This window comes from Eurytemora carolleeae, unplaced genomic scaffold (assembly GCF_000591075.1).
Source record: "Eurytemora carolleeae unplaced genomic scaffold, Eaff_2.0 scaffold1945, whole genome shotgun sequence".
In the NCBI taxonomy this organism is placed as follows: domain Eukaryota; kingdom Metazoa; phylum Arthropoda; class Copepoda; order Calanoida; family Temoridae; genus Eurytemora; species Eurytemora carolleeae.
This window is the reverse complement of record NW_019397832.1, coordinates 20,493-39,068: the sequence shown is the minus strand read 5'-3', so window position 1 is coordinate 39,068 and position 18,576 is coordinate 20,493. Positions and strand designations below refer to the sequence as shown.

The 18,576-nt window shown below is 31.9% G+C and overlaps 2 protein-coding genes across 3 annotated transcripts; both read right to left on the bottom strand.

The window, feature by feature from the left end:
* Positions 1-1,294: 1,294 nt before the first annotated feature.
* LOC111716041 (uncharacterized) lies at positions 1,295-9,885 on the bottom strand. Its single transcript, XM_023491453.1, has 5 exons — positions 9,805-9,885; positions 3,615-3,705; positions 2,869-2,957; positions 2,383-2,464; positions 1,295-1,495 (listed from the first exon to the last, which is right to left on the bottom strand). Exons 1-5 carry the CDS (start codon positions 9,870-9,872, stop codon positions 1,310-1,312), a joined length of 516 nt encoding a protein of 171 aa, XP_023347221.1. The 5' UTR covers positions 9,873-9,885; the 3' UTR covers positions 1,295-1,309.
* Positions 4,910-9,303, bottom strand: LOC111716042 (uncharacterized). Of its 2 annotated transcripts, none has more exons than XM_023491455.1 (5): positions 9,225-9,303; positions 7,560-7,672; positions 6,754-6,837; positions 5,508-5,612; positions 4,910-5,013 (listed from the first exon to the last, which is right to left on the bottom strand). In XM_023491455.1, the coding sequence occupies exons 1-4, from the start codon at positions 9,276-9,278 to the stop codon at positions 5,543-5,545; spliced, it is 321 nt and encodes a 106-aa protein (XP_023347223.1). In that variant the 5' UTR covers positions 9,279-9,303; the 3' UTR covers positions 4,910-5,013; positions 5,508-5,542. The 2 variants fall into 2 exon arrangements, with proteins under 2 accessions (XP_023347223.1, XP_023347222.1); XM_023491454.1 differs by having other exon boundaries at positions 5,508-5,575.
* Positions 9,886-18,576: the final 8,691 nt, after the last annotated feature.

Sequence of the window (18,576 nt, the reverse complement as noted above, 5' to 3'; positions counted from 1 at the left end):
CATCTTTCACATAAAAAAAATCAATGAAATATTCTGGACATAGGAAACTATTATGTAAATTATCAAAATTATCAAAATTTAATGCTTTTAACCTCCTCGGATACTAAACGAACACTGATGCATCTATTCTTGTTTACAAATTCCGCCCAGAGAGAACTGCAGTTTCAATATGTACGCAGAGAATACGAAACTGCAATTAACTTTCCTTGCATTACACCCTTGAGTACAGATAGGACAAAGGAAGTAATTATAGGACAAGAGATTACGGACTTTAAGGGACTAATATTGTAAATGTAAGCAACCTACAATAAAACAGGGGCAAGATACTCTTTAAATATTTGTATAATTGATAAAATGGAAGATATATCGTCGTTATTTTCTACTTAGAAAAAGAGATGACTTCTGATTCTTATATTGCTTCACCAGAAACGGTTAAGTCACTTTTCAAGAGAAAATAATTAGTTTTTTTAAAAAAGAAGTATAATTAATTCTTGATTTGACAAAGCTGTTAAGGGTACCGTTTAGGGTACCGTTTAGGTTACCGTTTAGGATACCGTTTAGGATACCGTTTAGGGTACCGTTTAGGTTACCGTTTAGGTTACCGTTTAGGGTACCGTTTAGGGTACCGTTTAGGGTACTGTTTAGGGTACCGTTTAGAGTACCGTTTAGGGTACCGTTGTCCTTCGGATATCCCACTCTATAATTAGATGGACACTTAAAATTACGTACCTTTAAATTTATAACTATTATTCCTATTATTTTTCTATCTGAATATACAGTCTGTGTGAAGTGCAGACATTAAAACATATTTTTTTAATGTACAAGAAATAATAATTTTTTTAGAATTTTTAGAATTTCCGGAATTATTAATTTTAGATGTTAAAGGTTAAACTGGTTTGGTGTACTGCTAAATTTGTGTTCAGTATTAAAGCCACGTGGAACGAAGAATATATAGAAATTGTAACTTAATTCCAATATATTTATTGGGACTCTCTGTATATAAAATACTAGGCTTTTAGGGCGCTTCGCGCCCATCTTCAATTTAAATTGTGAACATGTTCTTTTTGTTTACATTTTAAAACAAAGAAGAAAAAAAATTTGCGGATTTAGGAAAAAAAATTCGCGGATTTTCAAGAATTTAATTTTTTTTACAAAATTAAAAACCTTTAAAACACATTTTTTTATCATTCATAAACCTTCCCTGTGGTCACGTGATTTCCCACAAAAATTTTTGGCCCGATCGGTTCAGCCGTTTTGACGTTTATTGTATTCGAACAAACAAACAAACAAACACCAAGACAAGCCAAATTTATATATAGATACAGAAATTGCAACTTAATTCCAATATATTTATTGGGACTCTCTGTATATAAATTAATATATATAGAAATTGCAACTTAATTCCAATGTATTTATTGGGACTCTCTGTATATAAAATATAAATAGGAATTACATGAGCTACCTGTGGATCTGTGTAAAAACGTCCCTTTCGAGCCTAAAAATGGAAAAAAAACTGAATTTGATTTGTTATCAATTGTTGCTGTTAATTTACATCAATGTTCTGCCAACCAAATATTTTCATACAGTTATAACCAATAATACCTGGAATTATTTAACAGTCAATCCGACTATACATTTTTATCTCTAGCAATTTTGAATGCTCAAAAAAGGCAGACCAGGAATATTTTGTGATTATCGTTTCATCAAATATATTTGTAAAATAAAAATGTAAAATCGTCTGATTAATTGCAAAGTAATTCCGGGCCTTTCTGATTAGGATTGAATAAAAAATTGAGTAATTCTAAAAATATGAACATTTTTACTTTAAATTTGAAAAAAAAATTATTCAATTGTTTACTATATAGCTTCGGAACCCAGCTGCCGGACAATGTAAACTTTCCACTTAATTTAGAACATTCTCTTATTTCTATCGAGCTCCCCAGTCAATATTTGAGGCAAATTGGTCAAGAGGTTCGTGAGTTATGCTCAGACATCCAAACAAACAGAGATAATGAGTTTATTAATTTATTTAAAGGGACTGTAAACGTAAAATATCAAGTGAACCTCCATCAATAGATGACATCACAACAGTAACCTCAAAAGCTTTGTCTGATCAAGTATGAATTAGATATCAAAGTTTCTTTAAACTGTATCGTTATTTTCATTCCCGGGTTATTTGCGAAAGTGACTTGCGCATGTCTTGCTTATCAGAAGCAACAGAGCAACTTACAGAAATAAACACATTTAGGGTCAGAAAACCGCTATGATCACATTTTTAATCAGATGAAAGTTTCAAGAGTACAGTTGTAAATTGAGCATTGCCATCTTTGCATGGATGGTCAGTGGAAATTACGCTTACAGTCCCTTTAACTAGAATCTTACATGAGGCAAGTGCAGCCCCGGTCTATCTGTTGTGTACTGACCCGGTCTTCCTGTAGAGTACACGTAACTGTTACTTTTATCTCTAAAATATAAAAAAGTTTTTAACATTGAGGAATTATTTTTTTCATAATGCATAAGCACTGAATATGACGTAAAAATGAGCGTTTTTATTATTTAAAAAAGTCTTACCAATTTGACAAAAATGATAAAAATGTTATTAATTATAATTAAACTTTGAACTATTACATTGACAAAAATTACATTGCATGAAAGATGTAAAAGAATTATTGAACATGAAATTTTAAAAATTTACTGGTTTTATCTAGTGCGTCTAAATTGATAAATAACATATATATTAACTATCTCGTGCTAGATTATGAGCATAATAAGAATTGTAACGATAAATAGAGATAACTTTGACAAATAGATTTTATTTAAGGTTTGTGGCGAAGAAAGGGATAGGTCACCTAGGTTGATATCAATTACCTTTTAACAGTAACTTCCTCTTTAGCCAGAATATGATCACCATTCCTAGCTGAACATTCTAGAACCAGGGTATCTTCTTCACGGTTCATCTAGATATATAAAGATCATGATCATATTCCTAGCAGAGCACTCAAGGCTCAGGATATCTTCTTCACGGTTCATCTAGATAAATAAAGATCAGGATCATATTCCTAGCTGAACACTCTATAACCAGGATATCCTCTTCACGGTTTATCTAGATATATAAAGATCATGATCATATTCCTAGCAGAGTACTCTAGGACCAGGATATCTTCTTCACGGTTCAGAANAGGATATCTTCTTCACGGTTCATCTAGATATATAAAGATCATAATCATATTCCTATCAGAATACTCTAGGATCAGGATATCCTCTTCACGGTTCATCTAGATATATAAAGATCATGATCATATTCCCAGCAGAGCACTCTAGGATTAGGATATCTTCTTCACGATTAATCTAGATATATAAAGATCATGATCATATTCCCAGCAGAGCACTCAAGAATCAGGATATATTCTTCACGGTTCATCTAGATAAATAAAGATCAGGATCATATTCCTAGCAGAGCACTCTAGGATCAGGATATCTTCTTCACGGTTCATCTAGATATTTAAAGATCATGATCATATTCCCAGCAGAGTACTCTAGGATCAGGATATCCTCTTCACGGTTCAGAATTAAATGAAAAGAAAATAAAAGATTAGGATTAAGAATATATTAACCTGCTGCTGTGGTTTCCAGGACTGAGATCTTGAGATCTGAGAGAAATGTTGTTCTGTTACTGTTAGGTTGGATTTCAAGTAGTCTTCATATCTGCACAAAAATTAGAAATATTCATGTTGTTTTAGGCTTTACAGGGACTGTAGGCGTAATTTTAAGCGACCCTCCATGCAAAGATGTCAATGCCTGATTCACCACGATACCCTTGATCTTGAAACGTGTTTGCGAAAAATGAAAGGGGGTATAGGCTTACGGCGAAAAATAATCGCTTTTGATTGCTACTACTATTACCTCTATCTGTTACGATTATAAGGAGAAAATTGTTAAAAACGACTTATACTGAAGAAAGTAGCGTCGATACAAATTCACAACGCCAAAATAGTCGGTCGTCAGATGTCTCTGCTAACGATGCTTTGAAGGATTACACGCGGCAGAGACACCTAGTGCATTGTATACTAAACAAATAACAAATAGTATGAAATATTAACTAAATATGAATGCGTCCAAAAATAATCGCTGCCTTTAGGTTGTAATATCAGAATGATGCATTTGAAATTAAATTGATTATTTACGATCCAAGTCGTACATTGAAACTTTCTGAAATTATATGGACGCTACGTTCTTCAGTATATGTCGTTTTTAATAATTTTCTTCTTATAGCTGCAACAGATAGAAGTAAGATTAGTAGCGAGCAAAAGCGATTTTTTTTCGCTGTAAGCCTATACCCCCTTTCATTTTTCGCGCACACTTCCTTTAAGCTAATCAAGAATGTGGAAGATATAAAAGCGTGTAATTTCAAATGACCCTCCGCTAAAAAAAATTACGTACGCTTGACAATTTTATCAATAATATGGAAGATAACGGGTTTTTTCAACTCGAAAAGTGTTTAATTCTGATATTCTGATGGAGGGTCACTTCATATTACGTCTAAATTCTTTGCTAGTCTTTAATTTTTTGGAATTATTATATTCAAGTTTTCATTAGTAAAAAGTAAAGTAAAGTGTAAAGTAAAAAATTATTTATTTATGAAATATAACAAAAACATACAAAATTAAGTGTTTCAGGAGAATATATTTAAACCCCTCTAAAAGTAGAGGTTGTGGGAATATTTCCCCTCAATTCTAAAAAATTATAAAAGAAGAAATAAAAGGAAAAGGAAAGGATAAGGAAAGTTACATATTTATTGTTTACACTATATTTAATATAAATTGGCGGTGGATTGTTAGTATTTTTCGACGATGAACTAACAACTTTTAGATATAAAAATTATAAATTTGTTTGTAATGTTAAAAGAAAAGTTAAAAAGCTTCTATTAACCTACCCTACAAGTGTATTGAAGGTATCCTCCAACCTTCACTAAATCATCACTAACAAAAAATGTCAACTCTTGAACTTTATCTCCTAAAAAATATTTTTTTTAACTTCTTAATTTTACCAATTTGACATTTTAGGAATTGAACCTATTTCAAACATTCAAAACTTGCTCAAGTACTTGGCGTTGCCCATATTTTTTATTTAAAGTGTTTGACTAGTTCAAAACTGGGATGAAAAAAGTCGACTTTTTTACGATTTTTTATTTAAAGTGTTTGACTAGTTCAAAACTGGGATGAAAAAGTCGACTTTTTACGACTTTTTTATCCCAGTTTGTGGACAAAGTCGACTTTTTCTAAACTTGTTTTTAACTTGTTTTTCATCCCACTTCTGTTCGCTGGGGTATAAAGCGATTTTTCAAACCCTTCAGTGAAAATGAATTCCCTCCGGTGGTCCCCAGTGAAGTGAAAATCTTATTACGGAGAGTTTTGCATCATCTGGCTCTTCATGCCTTTCGATAAACTTAGTTGAAATTGATGAACACTTTGTTTAAACAAATTGTTTAAAAATGTGTAAAATCTAACCTGGGATTACGCCAACTTGGGAACATTTTTCAGAATCAACTTTTTTCAGCATTCCATACCCAGAGTCCCTGAATAGCATACTTAGATATTCCATACCCAGAGTCCCTGAATAGCATACTTAGATATTACAAAAAAAGGGTTGATACATTTAGTGTACTGTTGATACATTTAGTGTACTGTTGATACATTTAGTGTACTGTTGATACATTTAGTGTACTGTTGATACATTTAGTGTACTGTTGATACATTTAGTGTACCGTCCCGTTTTGCCTCATAAAGAATGTATCTGTTCTGTACAGCTTTCTTTAGCTGCTTAAAAGTTGTCCCGGTATTTGGGTGTCCCAATCTTGAAAATTAAGTTTCCAGAGTTTAGCGGGAGATGGTCGGAGGAAATCGTTGAACAAGCTCTCGAGATTTTTCAAATATCATTTCCGTCGTGTTGCAAATTCCATTGGGTCAAAATTGAAAAAAAAATCTTATGTTACTTTTTACATCAGTTACAACTAAGTTTATAACCAGAAAAGAATCTTAAGAACTCAATTTTCAAGAAAACCTTAATCTATACATTAGATCCGTTACTCGTTAGATGGAGCTGCATGATGAGCTTGCGAGATTGTATTTTCTAATGTTGGTTAATTTTCAAGACTAGGTCGTCTTCAAAGTGTATTTCAGAACTATAAATCACTAATTTTTAATGTTAGTTTTTGAAAATCAATGGAAAAGATCTTTATCGATATTTTCGAGCTTACATACTTTGTCACTTACATGTACAAAACGCTGCAGCCTCAAAAATGTTATTCCTGATTTTACTGGTCCTGAGTTACGACTAGAGATGTGCAGCGTTTTTGTGAACGGACGGAATTTTTGAGAAAAGACGGAATTTTTCGTCTGTTTTCTGTTTTGTAAATAAACAATTTAAAATTGTTGCACGAATTTGAAAAAAAACTGTCGTTTTTTTTTACTAAACTAACGTAACGATTTCTCCAAAAGATTTTGAAAAAACAATAGTTTTTTACTGAACAAACGACTAATTGGAACAAACTTTTTAAATGACACATTTTTTTTACTGAACTTACGATTTTTTTCGAACAAACTTTTGAAATCCATCGTTATTTTATTTAAAAATGATTTTACTGAACGAAAGTTTGGTGAGAAACCACACAAAATGGATGGAGAACGAGCAATAATTTTTAGAACGCACGCACGAAATGAAAAAAAATGAACGCGCCCATCTTTATGACCGTACCTGACTGCTTCAACTTTACAGCAGATGTTGACCTGCTTAGACCGGTCATCATTAACCATCATTCTTACAACCTTCTCTCCAGAACTATAATTAAAGGGAGTGTATAGACGTAATTTCAAGTAACTCTTAATGTAAGTGCGTAAATACTTAAAAATTGACATTGATATGAATTCGAGTAATTGTCTCAAAACCAGGATATGTTCCAAACGCGACATGAACAGGGACATGTTTTTAAAAAACAAGAATCATCAAAAACATTTTCTCACAACTTAAAATTAGTTTGAAGTTGACATTTCTTGTTTCAATAAATAGTTTTATTTCTTATAAATGTATGGTGCAGTTTTGTTTAACTCGGCTTGTTTACACTTGAAAAAGAAAATTTTGCACTAAGTGTTTGAAATGGGCAAAGTGTTAGTTTTGGAACTAATGTCCCCTGTAATTTAGATAATTGCGTTTAAACTTTTAGAGTTGCAAGGAACCAAAAGTGTCATATAGTCTTGGATAAAGTTTTTCAATGGCTTATTACATGATTTGGCAAAGAAAAGACACAAGTCTTATTCTTTATGGGTAAACCTGTATTAAGATAAAAACAGTGGTTTGTTTATATCACTGCAGTGAAGACGACCTTTCTATTCAAGTTTTTATTTCTAACTAGCTTTTTCAAAATAGCAAGTAAACACAGAGATCAACAATGTTAATTGACAACTTGTCTTTCTTTCCCTGTTTAAAAGATTGAAAATTAAAATAGAAAGTTGTCTTCATTGTATTGGTATAAACGACGACTGTAGTTTAACGTTAAAATCTACCTTGCACCTTCCACAGTAAAATAAGGAGAGGTTGGAACGTCTTTCTGGCCATTTTCATAATGTGAAACAAAAAAGTTTGTGCTAACACTAGAATAGCTGATAGACCACTCAACCTGTATGCACATTATTATTAGCATTATATCGAGCAACCTTAACATATCTTGATGGTTCAGATACATTGTATAGAGAGTTTTTTAGACACACTGCAAAGTTTTATCGAAGAGAAACTGATTACTCGCTTCAGTCTCTAATCTTGTAAATTGTAATAATTGTATCTTCTAAGGTTGTAAAAAAAGGGTTGGAAAACTTCAATTTAAAATAATCTTGCTGCAGCTTACAATTGACAATTGGGAATTTCTAAAATTCACAAAAATTACATCATTTGCGAAATTTTCTTTGGGTTTCCAATCGGAATTCCGTTAAGCGGAATTTCGTGCAACTGTGCAACATTGCGCGTAACTGTTCTTGTTAAGTTATTGCGAAAAATAGTGCGGAATTGCGAGGAAATTACAGGGTCCGTTATTGCAGCGCCCAAGTAAAATCCAATTGCGTTGGAAACCCTAGATCGAAACAGGAAAATCGTTCAGAGCTGGGAACTTTAAAATGAATAACCTTTAATCCCAACTACTTAATCCGATTATCCATTGTAGAAACTTTTCATTTTAGTCCTTAATCCACTCTTTTTCTCTCTCTTTGGATATCCGTGCATTGTTTTCTTCAATGAGAGTACAGGAATCAAATTCGTAAATTGTATTGACCAATGACAGCCTTAAAAATAAATTCTATCCCATGAGAGAAATTCGGAATTTCTAACAAATAAAGAAAATGTTGTCGGCCATTTTGTAAATTAATCAGTGAAGAAAAATATTTAATAATACGTTTGAGATTCTTTTTTAACCAATTTTAACTAATGTGTTAATAAATAAATGGGTGAGAAATTAAGTGAAGGTCCTTCCAGTCAAAAAACGGATAAACTGGTGTTCCTGGAATAAAACTTGTTGATCTAAATATTTAATCTCGAGATTAGCAAAAAGAGAGGATTAAGAGCATTAATCTCGATATCCACCATTCTAAGGTTCCCAGCTCAGCGCTCCAATATATCAGGTGGATCCTGTAAAATTCATAAAACTAAAACATAAATACTACTACTAATAAATACTACTAATAATAAAACACTAAATATAGCATTAAAATATTTTGATTTAAAGTAAATTAATTCAAGATATGCAAATTACTATTTTTGACATTTAAAAGAATATGCTGCTGAAAGCTATAAAATACTTTAGTTTGTCACGATTTGTTGATTCTTACAATAGAACTGGGGAAGAAGGTTTTCTATCTTAATTGTGCAGACTTTAAGCGTAATTTCAAGTGTCAAAGTAAAGGTAAGCAGAGGCCGGATTTAGAGAATTTGAGCCGCAGCTTAAATTTGAGACGAGGCTTAAATATATTTGGTTTCACTTAAAATTGTATTCAATGTTTCAAGATTTAAAATGTTTTTCTGACTCAAATGAAACTTACACATGTCCTATTCATTCTGGATCCAACAGAGCTTTTATGAGTACCGTTTTAAATCGGGCATTGCCATCTTGGTATGAAAACTCACTTGAAATTACGCTTACAGTCCCTTTAAATAGCCAATAATTGTGAATTTAAAATACATACCTTGCTGATTGTTTCCTGCTTGTATTTGATAAAGTTACAGGATAAAGACGACATTTGACCAATCCTAAAAACAATTTTCAATGTATTTCAGCCTATACCCCCTTTCATTTTTCCTTTACTGTCCCTTTAAGCTAATCAAGAATGTGGGAGATACCGTTGAATTTGTTTTGCTCGAAAGTTGAAAGTCTGATAATTTCTCCATTGCTTCTTATATGGTTTAAGAAAGTTAAATGAGCAAGTCACTTTAGCAGAGAACTCGAAATAAAAATACTGGAACAGACAAAGCTGTTCTGTTCTAAATCAAGCATTGCTATCTTTGAATGGAGAGTAATTTAAAATTACGCTCACAGTTCCTTTAAAGAGTTAGTTTATACAAAGTTCTGTGCCGAATGCAAAGAAATTAAACCGCGTCGCTGAACCCGAACCGCCAAAAACCGGTTCCTGTTGAGCGCCGGCTCAAATCTCGAAAAACCGAATACAATTTCAAGTGGAACCATGACTATGTTGGAGCCGCGTCTCAAATTCTTTAAATTCGGCCTCTGAGCTATAGTTTGTTGAGCTAAGAACTTTAAATTTTTACCTGGATCTATTAATTTCATCTCCATTAACTGTAATAATTAGATCAGCTCTGGCATCTACTCCATCCATCTATATATATATTTATATATATATAGATGTAGAAATATATTTTAGTTTAGTTTAGTTTAGTTTAGTTTATTTCTAATGAATTCCTAAAGCAGAAAGATGAAAACAGAAAAACTGGTAACCAATTCATCGTGAGGAAAAACTTCCTTGCCTGTCCTAGATAAATATTTTAAGATTTACTTAATTTATTATTCAATCAAAAAAACAGATAAGATTTATATTTTTTATTTTTGTGTTTTTTATCACTTATGGTCACTATCAGGTAAATTTCATTATAGACGTGTTCTAAAGTTATCAACGTGCAATAATTTGTAATGTTTAATTAGCCTTACATAGCAGGGACGCTAAAAAGGTTAATCGGTTCCCGGATTTTTTTTTTTAGTGTATATTTAGTGTATATTTAGTGTATATTTAGTGTATATTTAGTGCATATTTAGTGTATATTTAGTGTATATTTAGTGTATATTTAGTGTATATTTAGTGTATATTTAGTGTATATTTAGTGTATATTTAGTGTATATTTTGTGTATATTTAGTGTATATTTAGTGTATATTTTTCGATAAAGTAAAAATTTTGTCCGAAAAACTTAAAAGCCTAACGAACCAAATTATATTGTTATGAACTTATTAAAAGTTATAAGTTATAATGAAAAGGACCAGACTTCAGAAAGACTTTAAAAACAACTTGCTTCAAATTCATATGTGAAATTCTTGTTTCTTTGCAACCTGATTGTTTAAACCATTGATACGTTCAATTTTAACTTTTTAATCTAGTAAAATTTCAAGTTTGAAACATATTTTATAAAAAATAAGAAGATCAATGATGTTCTATGACCTTAGATATTTCAAATCAGGAATTACGTTGGATAAAATAATCTAATTTTATGAAATAAACCATCAATTGGTTGCAAAGATAATTGTATTGTAAAATTTTATTCCTTTTCTTTTACCAGTATGTTTTTATATAGGATCCTTTAAAGCTACTGCCTAAAGTTACTACTGAACAGTTCCACATGTGTTCATTGTTTATATTTCACTTACATTCGACACAGCGTAATTATATTATCTGTCACACAAAAATATACTTTCCAAAAAAATGTTCTTTAAAAATGTCTGCGTACAAAATTTTTGATTTTTAATAACTTTTGTCATTTTTCGGAAGGAGAGGAAGAATTCCGTGTACAGCGTAACATCAAAATTCCCGGATTTTATGAAGAAAGAGACGAATTCCCATTCACAGATAATCTCTAACACATGCCCATGATTGTACCCTGGAAATCAAGATATAGGAGATCTCGTCTTTGATAAGTTGGTTAAATGCATTGCGTTAGTCAAATACACATACTTTTTTATTGTATTTCGAAATATTCCAAGAAACAAAATAAAGCGGAATGTTATTGGTACGATCTTGTAAAAACCTTGGTTTGGTTTGATTTACACCTATAATAATACTAAAAATGAAGCTTGATCAGTGTCCGAACTTAATGAATTCAAGCCACGTCTTAAATCCCCCAAAAACCTGTTTTAATTGAGCGCCGGCTTAAATCTTGAAAAATTTATTACAAATTTAATTGGAACCAACAATATTTGAGCCGCATCTAAACCGTGGATCAAATTCTTTAAATTCTGCCTCAGTTTCAAGGATTTGAAAACATGTTTTTATCCAAAATCAAGCAAAAAAATGAGTAATGAAAGAAAACGTGTCAAATCTTAATATAAAGGAACTAAGTAATGAGTTTTTCCAACAATCTCTGATTTTTCAGTTCATTCATCTTTCGTAAACCTTTGATATTTCAAACTATGAATTATGTAAGATAAATAATCTAAGCGTAAAATATCAAATGTTTGCCCCATCAGGTTGCAAAGATGCTCGTCATTCAAGTCTCGTTCTATTTGGTTAACACTGTTGTAAAACACTAGATCCAGAGTCCGAATTTAATGAATTTGAGCCGCGTCTCAAATCTGCCAACAGCCGGTTTCAATTGAGCGCCGGCTTAAATCTTGAAACGTTGAATACAATTTTAATTGGAACTAACTATATTTGGGCCGCGTCTCAAATTTAAGTCGCGACTAAAGTTCTTTAAATTCAGCCTCAGGTATATTGATTTGTAATTATATAATTTTTTGTATTTACAGCACGTAATCCAGTGATTACTTGCTCAAACAATAAGAAAATTTTCTTTATTTAACATTTGAATAGTCAACGGACAAAATAGATTTAAATGTTAAGAAAATAGAAATTGGAAATGTTTTCTAAGACTAAACCATAAAGAACAGTTTCTTTCAAATAAATGCGGAAACAAATATTACATTTCTTTTAATTTTCCAGCTATTTTAAATGGATTACATTTGACCATTTTTTCTCCCTACATTACTTATAACAATAAATGAATTGAGTCTTTGCCACAAACTTTGATTTTCTTATCCCAATGTTGTAAACCATAGATATTTCAAAGTTTGAAATATTAAAGGTTTACACCATCAGGTTGCAAAGATATATAGAGATTAGAAATTAAGTTTGTGGCAAAGACTAAATAAAATTTTTTTTGCAGATTTTCAGTTAAAATTTTCAAAGTTTCCAAATTCTAGATTTTGGAGTGACATTTTTGATTATGAGCTCGATTGGTTTATTGTACTTTTTTGGATCTAATCAAACAGACAAGAGAAAATATATATAATAAAGCTCTGCCTATATATAGATATTTATATATATGGTAGCTATAGCTAGGGCTGGGCAAAGTTCCGTTAACGGAACGGAGGTTTTCGAAAACTAACGGAAGAGTCCGTTAACGAACGGCAAAAACCGTTAATTTTTAAAACGTTAATCGGATTAGCCGTTTTTGAAAAAAAATTAACGGTAAAAAACGTTAACTAGTTTTTAAAAAGCGGTGAACTTAGCCATTAACGGTTTTTGGATTTTTTTTCGTTAACGCCACTATAGCTATAGCTAGCCAAACGGCTGGACCAAATTGGCTGAAATGTATTTTTTCAAAATAAGGTTGTTTTTTCAAAACTTAACAGGCAACGCCGGGCACTTCAGCTATAGTATACACTAGTATTATAAGAAAATATGTGCATAGTCATAATGTGAATGTTTTATTAATGTTTAATCTTCTTAGTTCAGTTGGTATTAATCATGTAATTTGATACAATGGTGAAATTCATTTTCAGAAAATAATTTTATTTAATTTTTCTTTTCATGGCCACATGTGAATGAACAATCAGCTTTTTCAACATCTTTGCCAGGATCTTCAATAACATTTTTCCTTGTCACAATTTCAAAATCTCCTTGACACAAAGGACTTTTGCTTTTGGCACAATATTTAGACTTGTTGCACACTGCTTTGAAAGCATCTTTGTAGGTTTTTGCTGCTTTAGCAGGCTCGGGAAGACTGGCTTTATCGATTGACTTCCATTGGTCTTCTACAAGAGATTTACAATCTCCTTTAAACTCTATTGTAGTTGATGTTCTTGGCTTTTCCATCAATTGATTCAAAACTTCATTCAGAGTTTGTTTTTTATTCGTTATCAAGTAATCTCTGGGACATTCGGCAGTGCATTCGTCTTTCTGGGTAATTCCTTCGTCATCTTTATCTTTTGCAAAGCAGTATGGTTCACTCCTTTCGTCATCTGCAATACACCCTCTGTAGGAGAACCCATCTATAGACATTGGGAAGAAGCAGTTATGTCCTTTTTTTGACTTACAGGACGTCCTCACGACCCGACTAGCGCCTTCGGGGACTCCTGGACACCCTTCAGAACAGCGCCCCCAGGTTCCTGACATATGCTGGCCATTTTTATCCACTCCGGTGGAACACCAGTATTCATTACCCTCCTCTATTGTGCACTCTGTGTAGGTCTTGTTGGTTTTTAGGAAGAAAAAAGGGAAAACACAAGGCTTTCCTTTCCCAGGTCCGTCAAGCGTTGTGCATGCTTTGTTGCCCGCTTTTTTAGCCCCTTTCTGAGCGGGAGGTGCTGCTGAAACAATGTGTAGCACAGCAAATACAAGTGACAGTCCCCGAATCATATTTCAACTGAACTGAATAAAATTCACTAATTATCTCACAATTGTAGTTGTTAAGGCATTTTTACACCTTTCTAGGCAAATTAAAATATATCTAGTAATTCTTCGCTTAAGATTATAATTTGATTTATATAGCAAAAGACAGGTTTGCTAAAATAATTGCATTGAATTTACAGAAATTTGCTTTTGTTTTTTGTTTCTCTCGTTAAAATTTATTGTTAGCGTTTTATTAAGTAAACATTTAAAAGAGTAGATTTATTTTTATTTTTTATAATTATTTGAAAAAAAATTATTTCCCAAAAAAAAATATTTTGAAATGAGTTTTGAACTAGTGCACTTATGCAGTGCAGTATTTGAGCCCTTGGAAGAATCTTGTTTTAGTATTGCTGACTCTTTGGTCTGGGTTATTCTAAAATTTTGTACAAATTTGTAGCAATGTCAATCTTTGAAATCATTGTCTGAGACACCCTATCTTTAACAGTGAGAACCAGAAAACTTTGGAATAGGAATACGACCTTTAGTCTCAATTTATGTCTTTAAATATTCACAAGACACAGCCATTGTGCAGCGAGAACAGACCCATTTAACTGTTTGCTTTATAATTAATTGATATTTAATGTCGTCTTCCTATTCCACAGTTTTCTGGTTCTGACTGTAACTATACCGTTCATTCATTTTTATATATAATGAAAAAGATTTCTCGAGTGTCGCTTTCCTTTCAACTAATTTCAGAATATTTAACAAATATATATTTTAAATTTTAATGAGTGAATTTGTTAAACCAGTTAAAATCTTTAAGTTATTTATATTCATATACATATATTTAAGTTGTAATTCATTATTGAGAAAAAAAGTTTTCAATTGCCAATTTCAAAGAAATTTATGTCTGCAAATTAAAAGGAAATATATTCTAAAAGTATCACTATATCTTACAACAATTATTATAGATCTCAGAAATAAATAATATTTGATTTCCAATTGCATTAATAAATTGCATGGAATTTATAAATTTGAATAATCAAATTCAGGCTGAGTTTTTAAAACCTTGATAGAGAATAGAGTTTTTAGGTGTGGCAGACCCATATATCATCAAAGCAGGGAATATCAAGCTCATTTTGGAATTTTTGCGGATTTTTGCAAAAATTAAGTTTATTAAACCCTCCTTAATTTTTGTTCAAATGATCTAGAGGACACAGACCACCCAAAATATGTTATTCACGGTGGACTAAGCCAGTGTGGTCGGTCAAATAGGCCTAGGATTAGGCCAGGTACTGTAAAAAGTCTGAACGCGCCATGCCTTTGCCAAGAAAATTGACCCCTGCGGTATGTTAGTCTGGTTAGAGCGTCGTATTTTTCCATAGGATCGGGTCAGTACACGCTGTTATCTGGCAGGCGGTACAAACTGGGCAGGTCCTGTTCGAATTCAAATTTACTACGGCCCAGAGTGTATTGGGCTAATTAGTATTTCTCCAATTTTTATCATTATTATGTTTGTTTGACATTAAACTTTAGAAATTAAATAATTTATAGTTTGATCTTGTCATTTTAAAACATATTTTAGTTTGTCTCTAAGATCATTATGACAAAAGTTAAATTTAATTTAATACATATAATACTAGTTTCAAGAGAAAATCCGCGAAAACCAACAAAAATAAAAAAAAAGTTATGTGATGATAGTGGTCTGCCGTATAGGAATTAAAGTTTACAAAAACATGTACCTGGATGTTCAACTTAACCACAGTGGTAGGCGATTATATCTGTAAGGAAGACGACTTTCGATTTCTATTTTGATATATATCAAGCTGTTAAACAGTGGATACACATAAACATAGAAGTCATGAGAAGCTGTCAATTAAAAAAGCTTCTCTTTGATTGTTTGTAAATTTGTAATCCGAAAAAAGCTTTTTGAGAATAAATAAAAAATTCGTCTTTATTGTAATGAAATAATCGCCTACCCATGTAGATTGTTTTAGATAAATATTTTGCCTTATTAAAACATTTTTTCGTTCCATTGAGGTTAAGATTGTATTTGCATTAAAGCAAAATGGGAATTTCAAAATTGTCTGTATAAGTTTATAACTGGAGGAATAACGTTGTCATACATCATAAAACTCTGTTCAGAATAAACATTGTGTTGAGATTTTATATTTTAGAAATATATTTCTGTGGACTGGCAAGATGAAGACATGGGCAGTGTTTTCATAAAATAACAAATTATTTCAAAACAAATAATTGTTCGTGAACGATGGTATTGTTCAGAAAATTAACGAACAAAATGGATTGTTCAGATAAATAAAAAAAACGATCCTTATTTAAAAATGAACGATTTAAAATTATTACAATCGTTCGCATTTTTTGTTGATCAGCCTGAGCTGAAAACTTGAGAATGGTGGAAATCGAGATTAATGCTTGATCCTCTCTTTTTCTTAGTATCGAGACTAATCTAATCTTGTATCTTGAAAAGTGTATAAAATCCAACCAATCAGAGTCGCGTGTATGAAGCCGATAAATTTGAAATTTTTCGTGCCATTTAAGATTATATTCAGAAATGGGAAGAACTCTCTAATTAAGAAAAACCGGTTTTTGATTTTTCTCTACTATATCCAAGAAAGAACGGTTTAAGAATAAAATCAAAAGTGTGTTCATTGGATACTAAGATTAAGTAATCGGGATTAAGAATATCTCATTCTAAATTGTTTTCAGTTTTACCAACAATTTCTAAATCGTTAGTTTGAACGAAATAAAAAACGGTCGTTTTTTAAAGATCGAACATTTTATTTTGACGAACTTGAAACCCCGACCGTTTTCTATTAAACGAACAATTTTTCTAAAAATCTAACGTCTTAGACTCTAGCTTTGACCTAAAAAGTCCAATGAACATAAGACACAGCAATTGCTTAAAAAGTTTAAACTAACCCATTTATCTTAATATAAGGGATTTAACTAGTTACCACTAAAACTTTTTGCTTTGTAAACTATCAAATATACTTAATTATTGTGATCGTCTTCCTATTTAAGAGTTTTGTAGCTCTACCTGTGCTTTATTGCACCGTTTTGTTCCCGATAAGGAATCGAGTCTATGCCACAAACTCAAATTTGATAAACCATACATTTTTGCAACCTGATGGTGTAAACCTTTCAAATTTTAAACTAAGATTATTTCATATGTCAAAATTCATAGTTTAAAATATCTAAGGTCTACGGCATTGGATTGCCGAGATATAGGTATTAGAAAATCAGAGTTTGTGGCGAAGACTCAATTCCTTAATTTGAATTTTCCTCCAGTAAACTTGAGCAAGTCGTTTTTTTTTGCAGAGAAACCTCAACTAAAATAATTAGTTTTAAAAATAATAAATTTAAATCATCTAATGTATAGTTGATCCGACAACAGTAGTAAATCCATGCTATCTTGACATGGAGGATTACTTAATATACCGTTTAATCCCTTTCATGGGGTTGCTTTGAAGATAGAGTTACAGTAACAAGCTGCAGCACATTTTCTAACAAGGAGGATTACTTAATATACCGTTTAATCCCTTTCATGAAGTTGCTTTTAAAGATAGAGTGACAGTAACAAGCTGCAGCACATTTTCTAAAATGGAGGATTACTTAATATACCGTTTAATCCCTTTCATGAGGTTGCTTTTAAAGATAGAGTTACAGTAACAAGCTGCAGCACATTACTTAAAATACCGTTTAATCCCTTTCATGAAGTTGCTTTTAAAGATAGAGTGACAGTAACAAGCTGCAGCACATTATTTAAAATACCGTTTAATCCCTTTCCTGAAGTTGCTTTTAAAGATAGAGTGACAGTAACAAGCTGCAGCACATTTTCTAACACCGTTGAAACCTATTAGCAACTTAATGTTGAAAATCCTTATTTCAGATTTTGAAATTCAAATCTCTGGAGGCCATACTTCTTCTCTGTAATGCAAGGGATTGAGACCGATGACGTCAGTACGGCTTGTGTCGCCGTATAAACAGTTGTTTCGACCAATCCCGGGCCGAGGTCGGGTCACGTGACTATGGATTGCAGCCTCGAGGTCACGTGACTAGACTCTTCGCTGATTCTAGAACTCTAGTCACAAGTTGGTTGGTTGTGAACCAAAGAGAAAGTCTAGAAGGAAGAGTGAGGACAGATATATTTATTATGTTTAGCGTTTAGTAGTGTTATCAAATAATCGATATCTACTATTTCAAGACCATGGTACAATACACCAATTTCATGTTCAACTGCTATTGATTTATTTATAGTAACTTCTCAGCTATAAAAGTTTCCAATTGGAGTCTTTCTGCTAGTTTCTAATGTTGTTAAATGGCATGATGAAACTATGACGGAATGTTTGGTACTCTATAGTATCTATTCAGCTATAATAGTTTCTACTTGTAGTCTTGTGTTCCTACTAAGTTGTTAAACGGTATGATGAAACTAGGGAAGGATTGGTGATCTAGTATCTTCTCAGCTATAGTTTCCAATTGGAGTGTTCCTACTAGTAATTGTTAAACGGCATGATGAAACTATAATGGAAGGATTGGTGATCTAGTATCTTAGCTATAGTTTCCAATTGGAGTGTTCCTACTACTTTCTTCTTGTTGAACACAAAGATGCAATGAAACTATATTGGAAGTAGGCAATACAAATGTACCATCTAAACCTTTTTGTGTTTAAATTTATCAAAACCC

Excerpts from the sequence above, each read along its gene's own strand:
- LOC111716041 (XM_023491453.1), bottom strand. The coding sequence starts at position 9,872 with ATGGATGGAGTAGATGCCAGAGCTGATCTAATTATTACAGTTAATGGA. Across the intron at positions 2,958-3,614 it reads CCTGGAAACCACAGCAGCAG|ATGAACCGTGAAGAAGATAC; the intron begins GTTAATATATTC and ends TTATATATCTAG. Across the intron at positions 1,496-2,382 it reads CGGGGCTGCACTTGCCTCAT|GCTCGAAAGGGACGTTTTTA; the intron begins GTAAGATTCTAG and ends TTCCATTTTTAG.
- LOC111716042 (XM_023491454.1), bottom strand. The coding sequence starts at position 9,278 with ATGTCGTCTTTATCCTGTAACTTTATCAAATACAAGCAGGAAACAATC. Across the intron at positions 7,673-9,224 it reads AGCAGGAAACAATCAGCAAG|GTTGAGTGGTCTATCAGCTA; the intron begins GTATGTATTTTA and ends ATGTGCATACAG. Across the intron at positions 5,014-5,507 it reads CCAAGTTGGCGTAATCCCAG|GAGATAAAGTTCAAGAGTTG; the intron begins GTTAGATTTTAC and ends AATATTTTTTAG.